At 47.2% G+C, this 15,056-nt stretch overlaps 1 protein-coding gene across 1 annotated transcript in view; it reads right to left on the bottom strand.

Moving 5' to 3' along the window:
* The window catches only part of pappa2 (pappalysin 2), a 514,150-nt gene that overhangs the window by 267,537 nt on the left and 231,557 nt on the right, over positions 1–15,056 (bottom strand). The window contains exons 7-8 of the mRNA XM_085977999.1: positions 12,699–13,194; positions 9,393–9,521 (exon numbers count right to left, since the gene is read on the bottom strand). Coding sequence (XP_085834125.1) covers positions 9,393–9,521; positions 12,699–13,194 — 625 coding nt within the window. The remainder of the gene's footprint in view (positions 1–9,392; positions 9,522–12,698; positions 13,195–15,056) is intronic.

Raw genomic sequence — 15,056 nt, 5'->3', positions numbered from 1 at the left:
TGTGCAGAGAATGAAAGAGTCCTTCTCCAACGTGAGCACCAGCGTGGCACAGGCAATCGTGGCTGTAGGTTCCTCCATGGATAGGATGGCCACCTGCATGGAGGACCTAATGCACCAGTCGCACGAGCACATGGTCGCTATTCAAAATAGATGGGCATCTATGGAGGATAGATCCCAGAGGTTCATAGATGCCCTTTCTAGGAGGGATGTCAGTGTAGATGTGGGTCTTCATGGCCCCACTGATGTGCAGCAAGGTGCTCTCCATCTACTTGCTAGCAGAGAAATGCAGGTGGCCCATGAGAGGAATGATGGTGGGGGGGGGACATGGAAGTGGGGGCTCCTCTCCAAGCGCTCACACTTCTCCCCCCTTGCCAACCCCTCAGTCAGAGCCCTAGATGCCTCCCCAGGCAGCAATGGCCGAGACTGCCCCTGCAGAGTCACAGGAGGAGCAGACTTTGGCAGGGCTCTCACAGGCTCCAAAACCCAGAGGATGACCACCAAAGGCATATTAGCAGGCACAGCAGGAAAGGGAGGAGGCTGCCTCTACCTCTGCTGAAGCCATAGGGGTAGCACCACGTAGAAGCACATGGAAAAGAAAGATGCCACACAAGTAGAGTCACAAGTGTAGTGTCCGTGTGTAGATAAAGACACTGAAGACAGGAGTTGGTTCATAGGTATTTACTAAGCAAGTCTGGGGGGGATTTCTAAAGGATATACACAATACACAGGCTTATATAGCCCAAGTGGCAATTACCGGCATTACGCACACCTGGGGCTCTTAAAGGCACATACACCATAATTGCTCTTAAAGGCACATACACCACAATTCCTCCCCTTCTAGCTAACTAGTACATCATATTTTAAGTAATTATTAATTACATGTTATATGCAAAATAATATACATTGCTGTATTAATTAATTATAAGTTAGTCTCTCAGGAGGCTTCCTGACTCGGTCCGGATAACGCCTCGGGGGTGTAGTAGTTTCTGGTGGTGTAGTAGGTTCTTCTGGCAAGGCTGATTCGGCTTGAAGGCCAGTGTCGGGTTCATCGGGCTCCAGTATCACCGGATCGGAGGTAGATATCGTTAGATGTATAGAGTGGTGGTGTAGGTTGTCCCTTTTCGGATGACTTGATCAATTGGTCAGCATGGCGCCTTATTATGCTGTCTCCGATGTCCACGGTATAAATCAGTGGTCCTAATCGTGTGCAGATAGTTCCAGGCTGCCATTTCTCGGTACGGTAGTCCCGGGCCAAAACCGGTTGGCCTATCTGGAAGGCCCTAGTTGGCCTTTCATTCATGTCCTGAAACTGCCGGTTCTCCACGTCCCTTCGGATGTTGGGCTTGACCAAATCCAGCCGGCATCTTAGGTTTCTATTGTAGAACATCATGGCGGGAGTTTGGTTAGTAACCATATGCGTTGCATTCCTATATGCAAATAAGAAGTTATCCACCTTGTGCTGAAGTTTTATGTCTTCATTACTCATGGCCTTGATGGCCTTCTTGAAGGTCTGGACAAACCTTTCAGCCAATCCATTGGTGGCGGGATGGTATGGGGCGGACGTGTAGTGCTTTACCCCATTGTTCTTTAAGAACTTTCTGAATTCTTCGGACACAAATTGCAGTCCATTATCAGAACATATCTGCTCCGGCAGCCCATTCCTGGCAAATATGGTCCTTAATACTGTGATGGTTTTTTCCGTGGTGGTGGAGGACATCTTTATTACCTCCGGCCACTTGGAGTGTGCATCAACTGCGATTAAGAACATTGAGTCCATAAATGGACCAGCAAAGTCGATGTGCACCCTTTGCCAGGGAGATGAGGGCCACTCCCATGGGTGTAGAGGGGACTGTGGTGGAGCATTTTGGACCTTCTGGCATCCTAGGCAGCTCTTGGTCATGTCTTCGATGTCTCCATCGATACCTGGCCACCATACAAACGCCCTAGCTAGGTTCTTCATTTTCACTCCACCCAGATGCCCCTCGTGAAGCTCCGTTAGCACTTTATCCTGGAGTTTGGGTGGAATCACCACTCTGGATCCACACATCAAGGTTCCTCGGCACACTGACAGCTGTTCTCTTCTTTGCGAGAATGCTGGCAACAGTGGTTCGCCATGTGCTGGCCATCCCTTCACTGTTAAATCGTAGACCCGTGAGAGAGTAGGGTCATTTCTTGTCTCCGTTTCAATGGCAGAATTTGTCACCGGTAGACATTCCACTATGGTAGAGTGGAATATCTCTACTGGGTCTACTGTAGGTGCCTCTTCTATCGTTGGCAACGGTAGGCGTGATAAACCGTCAGCATTCCCATGCTGTTTTGACCCTTTGTATTCAATGTTGTATTGGTGTGCCCCTAGAAAAAGGGACCACCTCTGTAGTCTTTGTGCCGTCATAATGGAGACACCTTTTTTAGGGTTGAATATGGAGATGAGGGGTTGATGGTCAGTCAGCAAGGTAAATTTTTGTCCGTGTAGGTAATGGTTGAATTTTTTCACTCCCCATACCAGGCTGAGTGCTTCCCTGTCTACCTGGGCATAGTTATGCTCAGCTGAGTTCAATGAGCATGACGCAAAAGCTATCGGCCTTTCCGAGCCATCAGGGAATCTATGGGACAATACCGCTCCTATGCCGTAAGGGGATGCATCGCACGCCAGTCTGATTGGTAGTGATGGGTTGTAATGAGCCAAAATTTTCTCGGATGTGATTAAATCTTTACATTTATGGAAGGCACGTTTACAGTCTTCGTTCCATTTCCAAATCACTCCTGTCTGTAGAAGATCATTAAGAGGGTGTAGAATAGTTGATAAGTTCGGTAAAAATTTATGATAGTAATTTATTAATCCCAGGAATGACCTTAATTGTGAAACATTTTCAGGTGCTGGGGCTTTTATAACTGCTTCAATTTTTTCAGGTGACTTATGCAACCCTTCCTTATTAATTATGTGGCCACAATATGATAATTGATTTTGGAAAAATTCGCACTTGGGGCGATTTGCTCGTAGGCCCCGTTCTCTCAGCCTAGTGAGCACCTGCTCCAAATTGGCAAGGTGCTCGTTGTCGTTTTCTCCTGTTATAAGGATGTCGTCTAGGTAGCATTGAGTCCCCGGAATCCCTTGCAGGACTTGCTCCATAGCTCTTTGCCAGATAGCTGGAGCTGATGCTATTCCAAAAACCAGTCGATTGTACTGGTACAGGCCTTTGTGTGTGTTTATTGTGTGATACTTTTTGGAGGTCTCCTCAACCTCCATCTGTAGATATGCCTGTGCCAAGTCAATTTTTGTGAAACGTTTCCCTCCGGATAGTGAGGCGAAAATATCTTCTATCCTTGGAAGAGGATGCTGTACCGTGTGAAGGACCGGGTTTACAGTCACCTTAAAGTCCCCACAGATGCGAATTTTTTTCTGTTCCTCAGAGTTATTTTTCAATGTTTTTTTCATGACTGGAACGATGGGTGTTGCCCATTCGCTCCAATCTATTTTGGATAATACGCCTGCCTTTTCCAAATTCTTCAGCTCTGCCTCGACTGCCGGACGTATTGCGTATGGCACCTGTCTTGCCTTAAAAAATTTTGGAATTGCTGTATCTTCCACTTTTATTGAGGCTGTGATGCCTTTCAAGGTTCCTAGTTTTTCTTGAAACACTTCTTTGGCATTGGCCAAGATGTCTTTTAATCGTTCAGGTATGATGTCATCATTGTTTTTTTCCTTACTGGTCACCGTCAGTGCCTGAATGGAGTGCCAGTCTAAACGTATCTTCCTTATCCATTCACGTCCCAACAACGGTGGACCACCATCTTGTAGAATGTATAAATACAACTTTTGTATTTCTTTGCCGTTGTATACCACAGGCACCCTTATTTTTCCTTTGGGGTAGACTTTCTGCCCCGTATATGTTTTTAAGATAATGGATGTGTCTTTTAGAGGTATATGCGAAAATAGCCTCTCATAATCTCATCGATTTATTACGGTTAGAGCTGATCCTGTATCTAGCTCCATTTTAACTGGGGACCCTGCTATTGTGAGGGTAACCCAAATGGTTTGGTAATCCTCTTTGGCAAGTACATTATGTAATTTGAGACAGCTTAGTCTCTTGTTTCCGGCGTCGCTATCGCTATTCTGGTCTTCGGAGCTATTGTCCGTCATCATTTGTACCTTCCTGTGCTTTTCTTTATTGATTTTTTGTTTTCTGTCAGTGGATTTATTTTGTCCAGATTGGCATACCCGTGCAATGTGTCCAATCTTACCACATTGCCTGCATGCTTTGCCCTTGAACCAGCAGTCCCTCTGGTTATGGGTGGATCTGCCGCAGCGATAACATCTTCCGAACTCCTGTGTCATTTTATGGGTGCCGAAGTCCTGTGTCTCTTGTTGTATCTCTGCAGCTCCTTTTGCTGCTGCTTCGTATGATACAGCCATACTGAAAGCTTTGTCCAATGTTAAATCTTTTTCAGAAAGCAGTCTTTTTTGTGTTCCTTCATGTAAGAGACCGCAAACAAATTTGTCTCGAAGATAATCCGATAGTCCTGCTCCGAATTGGCAGTACTTTGATAGCTTTCTTAATTCGGTTAGGTAATCAGCGTTACTTTCATTCTTGTGTTGATTTCTCTTGAAGAACTTGAATCGTTCCGCTATCAGCAGCGGTGTTGGGTTTAAATGCTCCTGCAGGGTATCAACAATTTCTTTAAAAGTCTTGTCCTTTGGTTTGGCTGGAGTGATTAAATTTCGTAACAGCCCGTATGTCTTCGCGCCCATTAAGTTCAGAAGTACTGAAGCTTTTTTTTCATCTGTTATTCCATTTGCAGTGCAATAAACCTCTACTCTTTCCACGTATGTGGTCCAATCTTCTATTTCGCTATCAAAAGCCTCAATATTACCAGATTTAGGCATTTCAGAAAAGATATGGCGCTTCCCGCGCTTTTTTTTCTTTTTTTTTCTCTCTGTAGCAACGATATGGCGCTTCCCGCGCTTTCCCGCCGCTGCTACCGATAACAACGCTGTTTTACTGTGGTTTCCGTTTATTCACTGTTGGAGACTCGTTCCCGACGGAGGTCTAAACGCTGACCTGCTTGCCGCGCCGGCCATCTCTCGAGTGCACCCTCCCAGTCCGTTATTGCTTGCCTCCGATTTCGCTGCCTGTCTCAGCTGTAGAGCCCGCCGCTGGAGCTCCAGCCTGACGCCCAGGAAGGATTAGCGCAGTACCTGTCACCAGCTTGGCCAGCCGGTGAAACCACAGTTTCTCTTACTTCCTTGAGTCTTCTGGACGCTGGAGGAATCGATGTCCTTGAGGTGCTGCCGAATTGCAGGTAAGTCCGTTTCCACTTCGTCGCCACTGTAGTGTCCGTGTGTAGATAAAGACACTGAAGACAGGAGTTGGTTCATAGGTATTTACTAAGCAAGTCTGGGGGGGGGGGTTTCTAAAGGATATACACAATACACAGGCTTATATAGCCCAAGTGGCAATTACCGGCATTACGCACACCTGGGGCTCTTAAAGGCACATACACCATAATTGCTCTTAAAGCCACATACACCACAACAAGGGTAGTCACTTGGGTGTTTTCTTGAATGTTATTGTCAAGTTTACGTTCGATTCATTTCATGTATTACATCATTTATTTAGAAAACTTTACGGTCCTTGACAAATGTGTGTGCACAATTAGAAGTGGCAGAGTGAATGGTCAGGGCTACCTTATGCTCCCGCAATGGTGGTGACAGTGAAAAGAAAGAACTGGTCACTGTAGGGGTGCTTTATGGTGTTGCTGTGGGGTAATGCCAACCTGGCTGCGCATGTGCCAGCCACATGGCTGTGCTGCGTAAAGTAAAGTAAATCTGGCCATGTTGAGGCCTTCCCTGGCCTCACGGGCAGCACTGTGGTCGAGTACTGGTGGAATTTGGACCGCCTGTTCCTCCACGTCTTCCTCATCTTCCACCTCATGCTGCTTCCCCTCCTCCGAAGAGGCTGTGCGCTCTGTGCCTTCTTCCTCATGGAGCGCTAATCCTCGCTGCTGCGCCATCTTATGCAGGGCATACAGGTCACGATGTTTCTGGATACCCTGGCTGGTGCATACTGAAGGGCTCTTCCAGATCTGTCCAGGCATCTGAAGCGCATTCTGAGCAACCCTAGTGTCTGCTCTATGACACTTCTGGTGGAGATGTGGCTTTGATTATAATGTTCCTCAGCTTCATTTCTTGGCCTCATCAATGGTGTCACGAGCCATGTCTTCAGTGGATAGCCCTCATCGCCAAGCAGCCAAGTAAGTCTGTTTGGAGGTACGAAGAGCTGAGGGGCGGTGGACTAGCGCAGGACAATAACGTCATGGCAGCTGCCAGGGAACTTGGCGCACACATGCATGATGATCTTCCTATGGTTGCAGACGAGCTGCTCATTGAGGGAGTGGAAGTCCTTGCAGTTGACAAAGACTACTGGGTTCTGATGGGGTGCCCTGATGGCCACTTGTGTGCAGTTGATGATGCCCTGCCCCCATGGGAAGCCAGCCAGAGCCGCAAAGCCGAGCGCATGCTCAGCAACACTGGCTTCATCAGTGGCAAAGTTGATATAATTGGCGGACTTGTCAAAGAGGGCATCGGTGACCCATGTTATGCATCTGTGGGCAGCTGACTGCGAGATGCCGCAAATACCTGCTGCAGATGCCTGGAAGGAGCCCGAGCGAAGAAGTTGAGGGTGCTAGTGACTTTGACAGCTACTGGTAAGGGGTGTCCACCCGTTCCTCTAGGCTGCAGGTCTTGCTCCAGCAATCTGCAAATGTCTCCGACGACCTGGCACGATAGCCTGAGCCTCCTTTGGCACTGCTGCTCAGTCATGGTGAGGAAGCTCATCCTCTGCCTGTATACCTGTGTTGGGGGTATCGCCTCCGGCACAGTCCAGCCCTGCACTGATGCCCTCTGCCCTGTGCAGCATCAGGTGGTTGAAGAGAAGGTTGCCGATCTTCTTGTTGGTGCTGCTGGTGTGCCTGGTTCTGCTCGCGTTGCAGCTGATCGTGGTCAGATTCTGAGGACCAAGATGAGACAATATAAAACGTACCCATTCTGATGTAATAGATGGCAGGTGAACTTGAGATGACAGAAGCGATCTGTCAGTGGTGAGAGAGGTTGTTCCAATGAGGTGACACTGGATAGAGAATTTGCTCCAAACACTTGCAACCTGCATAAAGCTCAATCTGTCTTCCAAATGCAGTAAGCAAAGGATTCTGAGCTTGGAAAGTGAACAGCTGTGAGATGGGAGCTTTTATAGCACATTTGCAGTTGTCAAGTAACGAGATGATTCCATGGCCATTCAACTCCTGCCCTGCTTACCTGACATGATCCCCAAGCAGCATGGACCCTGTGGCCGACCTGGTAAACTCTGAAGGTGAGCTGAAAATAGTTCTGAATGCTCTGTTAACAAGGTCAGAATGACCTGAATTGCCTCACCCGCCGCTGCATGTTGGAGACAGACCCGACATTTGGGAAAGGCGTGGGTGGCGGTTGACAGCGTTGTCTCGACCCGCTATCAAAAAAATCCAACCCGACCCGCCACTGATCGTGCCCGCTGACCCCCCGGAAAATTCCCCAGTTAGTGTCTAGGACCACACATGAAGAACAGCTGCTTGGTTGGAATGCTAAAGAGCACTTGGTGCCTGTGGAACTGTATTCCAGTATTAGTCAACAATGTCAAGAGAAGACATGGGAAAACTCTGAGGCAATTTAAAAAAAATCTTATATGCAAATGTCTGCTTAGCTCAGTGGATAGCACTCTCACCTGAGTCAGCAGATCATGAGTTCAAGTCCCAGTTCTGAGATTTGAGTACAGGTTCCAGGCTGACACACCAGTGCAGTGCCCCATAATCCCTTAATACCTTTGGTTAACAAAAATCTATCAATCTCAGGTTTAAAATTAACAACTGACCTAGCATCAATTGCCTTTTGCAGAAGAGAGTTCCAAACTTCTGCCACCCTTTGCATGTAGAAGCATTTCCTAACTTCACTCCTGAAAGGCCTGGCTCTAATTTTTAGGCAATGCCTCCTAGTCCTAGAATCTCTAATCAGCGGAAATAGTTTCTCTCTATCTACCCTATCAGATCCCTGTAATATCCTGAAAACTTAAATCACCCTTAACCTTCTAAATTCCAGGAAATACAACCCTAGTTTGTGTAATCTCTCCTCGTAATTTAACCCTTGGAGTTCAGGTATCATTCTAGTAAATCTACACTGCACTCCCTCCAAGGCCAATATATCGTCCTAAGGTGTGGTGTCCAGGCTGCTCACAGTACCCCAGGAGTGGTCTAACCAGGGCTTTGTATAGCTGCAGCAGAACTTCTACCCCCTTGTACTCTAATCTTCTAGATGTAAAGGCCAGCATTCCATTAGCCTATTTGATTATATTCTGTACCTGTCCATGACATTTTAATGATCTATGTACATGGACCCCAAGTCTCTTTGGACCTCCACTGTTTCTACCTATCCACCATTTAGAAAGTTCTATCCTTTTAGGTCCAAAGTGGATGACCTCACATTTGCCTACACTGAAATTCATTTGCCACAGTTTTGCCCATTCACTTAATCTATTAATATCTCTTAGTAATTTTTTGCTCCCATCTACACTGCTTACAATGCCGCCTATCTTTGTGTCATCGGCAAACTTGGATATGTAGCTTTCTATCCCATCATCTAAGTCATTAATAAATACGGTGAATAGTTGAGGCCCCAACACAGATCCCTGTGGGACACCACTCGTCACATCCTGCCAATTAGAGTACCTACCCATTATCCCCACTCTCTGTCTCTTGCCGCTCAGGTCAATAATTTGTCTTCATTTCCATGAGCTTCAACTATAGCGAAGTCTCTTGTTGACAGTCCATTTACTTACGCTGCTGTCTGTGAGCCCATTTCATCAGGCTTTAACAGATCTTTTGAAGCTTCAGAGGTTTACTGATCACATGAACCAAATTTATGCAATGCCCATTTTTACTTTTTCACGCTTAAGCTCAACAATGCTTCGAACTCTTGAAGAACCCTCAAGGAGTTGCAGTGTTGTTTGGAATGTTGGGAGTAAGTCAGTCAATTCATCCATCACAAGTTGGATCTTGCACCTTCACCACCTGGATTTCAACTCAACCCTGACACAGTGGGCTTCACCCTATAAAAAGATGGTCTATCGGACACTAAGCTTTCACTTCTGTGACGAGAGACTGAAACCAGATCTATACTGCAGGTGACAAAAGGTCTCCTCTCTCTTACTGCTGTGCTGGACCTCAACTGAATGAGTTTGGACTGATTGAGCCCAGTTCCCCGAGTACTCAATAGGAAAACACTTGACAACCAACATTTAAAACAAAAATGAGCACAGGAAGAGATTATTAGAATATTGTTTCTGAATCAAGTTTTGTTTTCTTACTTTTCCACTTGTTGATTGCCACAGAAGGGACTACCATGTATGTAGATCAGAGGTGGGCTCAGGTCACTGGCTGCAGATCCGGCTGCGACCTTTACTTGGTAGCTGTAAACTCTGCCTGGAACGACCTCACTGAAAGCACATCATTGACAAATATTAGTAACGCCAGTTAATTTCCACGAGGGTTCTTGAGGGAGAAAAATGAGTTAAGTAATAGTGAACACTTTGATTTATAGAAAGAGGGGGTTTGGAAACACTAAATTCAAATAAAATTGCCTGAAATCTAATGAAAATGGATTCAATCTTCCTAAAATGGCTGCCGGAGAGGCCACGGGTCTTGCGAAGCTTTGATGAGGGCGGTCCCAGGGCTAAGCAGCCCCATGGGGAGATATTCTGAGAGCAGTGAGGCACGTCTCAGGACCTAGAATCAACTGGGAGAGGGGCCCCATGGCCTATGTGCACTGTACAAATGAGGTATGCATGGCTGGAGAGAGGCTGTGCAACCAGCCACAGGAGTGAAAAAAGGGATTTTCTTCAAACCGTTCCCTTTAGAACCAACACAGAAATGTAATTATCAATACTAAAGCTGGGGAGGGGGGGGGGGGGGCAAACGAAAGCTGAGCTGAGCTGACCTTTCTGCTGCTTAAGTTGAAACAGCTCCACACCCCAGATGGCAGCTATGAGCCAGGTTAATGGTCACGGTTCAGCTCGTGTATGCTTGATAGAAACCTTATGTCCGCACGCTTTCTTGCCGCCTTTGTAATATCTTTTGGATAGAGTCCAGGCATTGGTTGCCCGTGTATCTCTCCATTCCCATTAGTGACCTGCATTTCAAACCCCTGGTTTTCACCCAAGATGTAAAACACATGTTAAGTCGAAAATGTGCGTTCATAACAGACTGCAGCTCATCACCGCCCCCCCCCCCCCCCCCCTCAGGAGAGTCCTTCTTTACAACACCGCAGTCTCACTGCCTCACAGTAGCAACATAAGAAGGCAGTACAATGCTTACATACGCCCTACCCACTGGTACACAGGGACACAATGGTGAACTGTAGGAGAGTGAGGACGATGCGTTTCCTCAAACCACCACTGTCTCCCTCTTCTCACACACAAACACTTTCACTGGTTACTGGGAGACCCAGAGAGCAGTGCGTATCCCCAACACACACACTCATGGTGACTAACAGTAGAACAACAGGATAGCAATAGATTTTGTTCTTTTCATAATCTGTCCTTGGACCCAAAACAAGCTTAAGTCAAGAATCTAACAGAACAGTTTAGTACAGACCTGTATTCTTAAAAAAATGGTTGCATTGATCATCAAGCTTATTTTCAAAATAAATCACACATGCATTATTACTGGACAATAAATCTTTTTTTGTGCTTCATTTTAGTCTTAAATCAAATGACTTTAAAAATATGTTCTTCATTTAGAAAACAGAAGTGGCGATTAACTTTTTTACATCTTCAAAGTGTGAGATGCATGGTGCGTAGTGAGTTGTGTAGTGAGTTGTATATGCGTGTAGGGAGATGCATATGCACGTAGGGAGATGTATAGTATGTAGCAAGTTGTACAGTACGTAACGAGCTGTATATGTACGTAATGAATCCTCTCAGGTGGTCGTAAAAGATCCCTGGGTGGGCGTGTGTGCTGTGAGGAGGATGCAGAGAAACTCCAGTATGATTTGGACAGGTTGGGTGATTGGGCAGATGCATGGCAGATGCAGTATAATGTGGACAAATGCGAGGTTATCCACTTCGGTGGCAAAAACAGGAAGGCAGATTATTGGGAAATGGGGAAGTGTAACGAGACCTGGGTGTCCTTGTGCACTAGTCGCTGAAGGTAAGCATGCAGGTGCAGCAGGCGGTTAAGAAGGCAAATGGTATGTTGGCCTTCATAGCGAGAGGATTCAAGTACAGGAGCAAGGATGTCTTGCTGCAGTTGTACAGGGCCTTGGTGAGACCACACCTTGAGTATTGTGTGCAGTTTTGGTCGCCTTATCTGAGGAAGGATGTTCTTGCCATGGAGGGAGTGCAGCAAAGATTCACCAGACTGATACCTGGGATGCCAGGAATGACATATGAAGAGAGATTGGGTCGATTGGGCTTGTATTCGCTAGAGTTTAGAAGAATGAGAGGGGATCTCATTGAAACGTATAAAATTCTAACAGGACTAGACAGACTAGATGCAGGAAGGATGTTCCCGATGGCGGGGGAGTCTAGAACCAGGGGTCACAGTCTAAGGATAAGGGGTAAGCCAGGTTAGCACTGTTGCCTCACAGCGCCAGAGACCCGGGTTCAAATCCAGCCTCGGGCGACTGTCTGTGTGGAGTTTGCACATTCTCCCCGTGTTTGCGTGGGTTTTCTCCGGGTGCTCCGGTTTCCTCCCACAGTCCAAAGATGTGCGGGTTAGGTTGATTGGCTATGATAAATTGACCCTTAGTGTTAGGGGGATTAAATAGGTGGGGTTACAGGGATAGGGTGGGATATGTGTTGGGGTTACGGGGATCGGGTGGGATATGTGTCGGTGCAGGCTCGATGGGCCGAAATGGCCTCTATCTGCACTGTGGGGTTTCTGTGATTCTGTGATTCTGTGATTTAGGACTGAGATGAGGAATTTCTTCACCCAGAGAGTGGTGAGCCTGTGGAATTCTCTACCACAGAAGGCCGTTGAGGCCAATTCATTAAATATATTTAAGAAGGAGTTAGATATATTTCTTAAGGCTAAAGGGATCAAGGGATATGGGGAGAAAGCAGGGACAGGGTACTGAATTTGGATGATCAGCCATGATCTCACTAAATGGTGGAATAGGCTCGAGGGGCCGAATGGCCTACTCCTGCTCCTATCTTCTATGTTTCTATGTACTACAACCTCAGGATGTCCCAAAGCGCTTTACAGCCAATGAAGTGCTTCTGAAGTGAAGTCACTGTTGTAATGTAGGAAACGTGGCAGCCAATTTGCACACAGCAAGCTCCCACAAACAGCAATGTGATAATGACCGGATAATCTGTTTCAGCGATGTTGGTTGAGCGATATAAATTGGAGAGGACACCGAGGAGAACTCCCCTGCTCATCCTCAAAATAGTGCCATGGGATCTTTTACGCCACCTGAGATAGCAAACGGGACCTCAGTTTAACGTCTCATCTGAAAGATGGCAACTCTGACAGTGCAGCGCTCCCTCAGCACTGGAGTGTCTGCCTGGATTATGTGCTCGGGTCTCACACAGCTGCGATATTTGGAGAGTAATGGGTTTTATACCAAGTCTTGGCCCTACTTTAAAATGCAACCTCACACTGCAAGTACTCACAAGTCAATGAACATTCTGTCCATCTGGGCGACAGTCACTGCTCGCCCCTTCTGAAATGGAGGCTCCCTCACAATCTTGTACTTCAGGGCTTTGCACTCGATGCACAGGGGATCCTGAGACTTGGAAGTCAACAGCGCAGCATCCAGCTCCAGCTTCTCGTCGAAGGTGTAGATCTTCACGCCGACCACTTTCTTTTTGATGTTGATCCTGATGGTGAGCGGAATGTCGCAGAAGGTGTGGTAAGCCCCCCCGAGCTGAATTTCCTCTCCATCGACCGTTAGGATCTCCACGTTGGAGACTGCTCTGTCCAAACTGGCAGACAGGTAGGTCACCCACACTGACAGCGAGTCTGCGACGACGGGCTGGGCGAAGCGCAGCTCCAGCATGCAGCCGTCCGGCTGGGGGCAAGGCACTGTCATATTCATGTGGTAGACGTGAAGCTCAGGGCTCCAGGCTCGAAGGCTGGGCTCGCACGGCTCCTCCACATCAGGAGATCCTGCAGCAAGCACAACATCACAGCTTAAAACAAACTTATATTTACATCACACCTTCCACACCCTCAAGGCGTCCCAGCATGCTTTACACACAATGAAATACTGTTTGACGTGTAGTCACTGTTCTATTGTAGGAAAAGCGGCAGTCAATCTGCGCACAGCAAGCTCCCACAAACAGCAATAATACAAATGTTCAGATATTGGCCCAGAAATTCGGGTCGGGGGCTTCCCACGGGTGCAAGGCCCCGACCTGCACTTACATAGCGTGCCGGCCGTTGTGCTGTGGGCCCCCATGGAATTCCGATCCGGGGCCTGGTCCAGCTGCCGGCGGCAGTGTGTGTGTATCCCAGGGGCGCAGTTAGTTCGATGCATCCACTGGGATCACATGGGCCATGGGGAGCCAATCGGAGCAGGGAATGCTCCATTCATAAGTTTGACAGGAAGAGCTGTCAAAACTTATAAATACTACAGGCCCCAAAACATCACTAAATCTTCAAATAAATTTAAAAGAAACATCACATTTTTTAAATCTATATCTATAAAAGAGCTCTTCTGTCTGTCTGTCTGTCTGTCCGTTCTCTATACACGCAAAAGTTATAGAGCGTACCTACACGTTTGTTACATCAAAAGAAAGCGTATGATTCCGGAGTGGTCATAAGCATATTTACGTTTCGGTGAGATAAAATTTGTGCCGACGGTATCCAAAAAACGTTCAAAATTCCGCTCATTAGCATTGAGTGACTACGATGTCGAAGAGCTGCTATGATGTCAGAGCAGTTTTTGTGCTGTCATAAAGAAATCAACGCTTTCACTGTGCCCAGCCTACTCAGCTGGGGTGACTCGGGCCGGGCCTCTTCCTCTCTTCTCTATTTCTTCTCTCTCCGTCTCTCTCTCTCCTCCAGTCTCTCCCTCCTCCAGTCTCTCTCTCTCCCCCCAATCGCTCTCTCGCTCTCCGTCTATCTGTCTCCCAGTCTCTCTATCTCTCTCTCTCCCCAGTCTCTCTCTCTCTCTCCCGTCTCTCTCTCTCTCCCCCAGTCTCTCTCTCTCTCCCAGTCTCTCTCTCTCTCCCCCGGTCTCTCTCTCTCCCCCTCAGTCTCTCTCTCTCTATCTCCCCATTCTCTCTCTCTCTCTCTCTTCTCTCTCCCCGTCTCTCTCTCTCCCCCCTCAGTCGCACTCTCTCTCCCCCCAGTTTCTCTCTCTCTCTCCCAGTCTCTCTCTCTCCCCCCCAGTCTCTCTCTCTCCCCCGTCTCTCTCTCTCCCCCCCAGTCTCTCTCTCTCCCCCCCAGTCTCTCTCTCTCCCAGTCTCTCTCTCCCCCCAGTCTCTCTCTCTCTCTCCCCAACTCTCTCCCTCTCCCCCCAGTCTCTCTCTCTCAAATTCAAATTCAAATCGCTTTATTGGCATGATAAGGTACATCTTATGTTGCCAAAGCATCATAATACATTTATGGTTGAACACATAAACGCAGTTCTATTCATAGAGTGTATAAACAGGTATATCCCTGAGTGTATAAATATACAATCGAATTATTTATATATACTCTTTTCTTAGTTTACTGGTTGTCCCTCTGTTCATGGCAAGCTGTAACATAGTGTGCCGCCAGTGTTACACAGCTTCTCTCCTCTCCCAGTAGGTATGGGAGTTTTTGGTTGTCATTCAGATTTCTGAATTCAGGGCATATTTGTGAGAATTTTTGGTAGAAATTCTCCCTGATGCCCTGATATTTTCCACAGGCTGTGAGGAAGTGCATCTCTGTCTCCACTACTCCCTGACTGCAGTGAGAGCATATCCTGTCTTCTCTTGGCAGCCTGGTCTGCCTGTGTCTGCCTTTTTCGATCGCTAGGCTATGTTCGCTAAGTCTGTACC

Source organism: Somniosus microcephalus, chromosome 3 (assembly GCF_052327205.1).
Source record: "Somniosus microcephalus isolate GS21.2 chromosome 3, FLI_Smic_1.0, whole genome shotgun sequence".
NCBI classification, from domain to species: domain Eukaryota; kingdom Metazoa; phylum Chordata; class Chondrichthyes; order Squaliformes; family Somniosidae; genus Somniosus; species Somniosus microcephalus.
The sequence above is the reverse complement of the archived record's forward strand: the minus strand, read 5'-3'. Positions and strand labels throughout refer to the sequence as shown.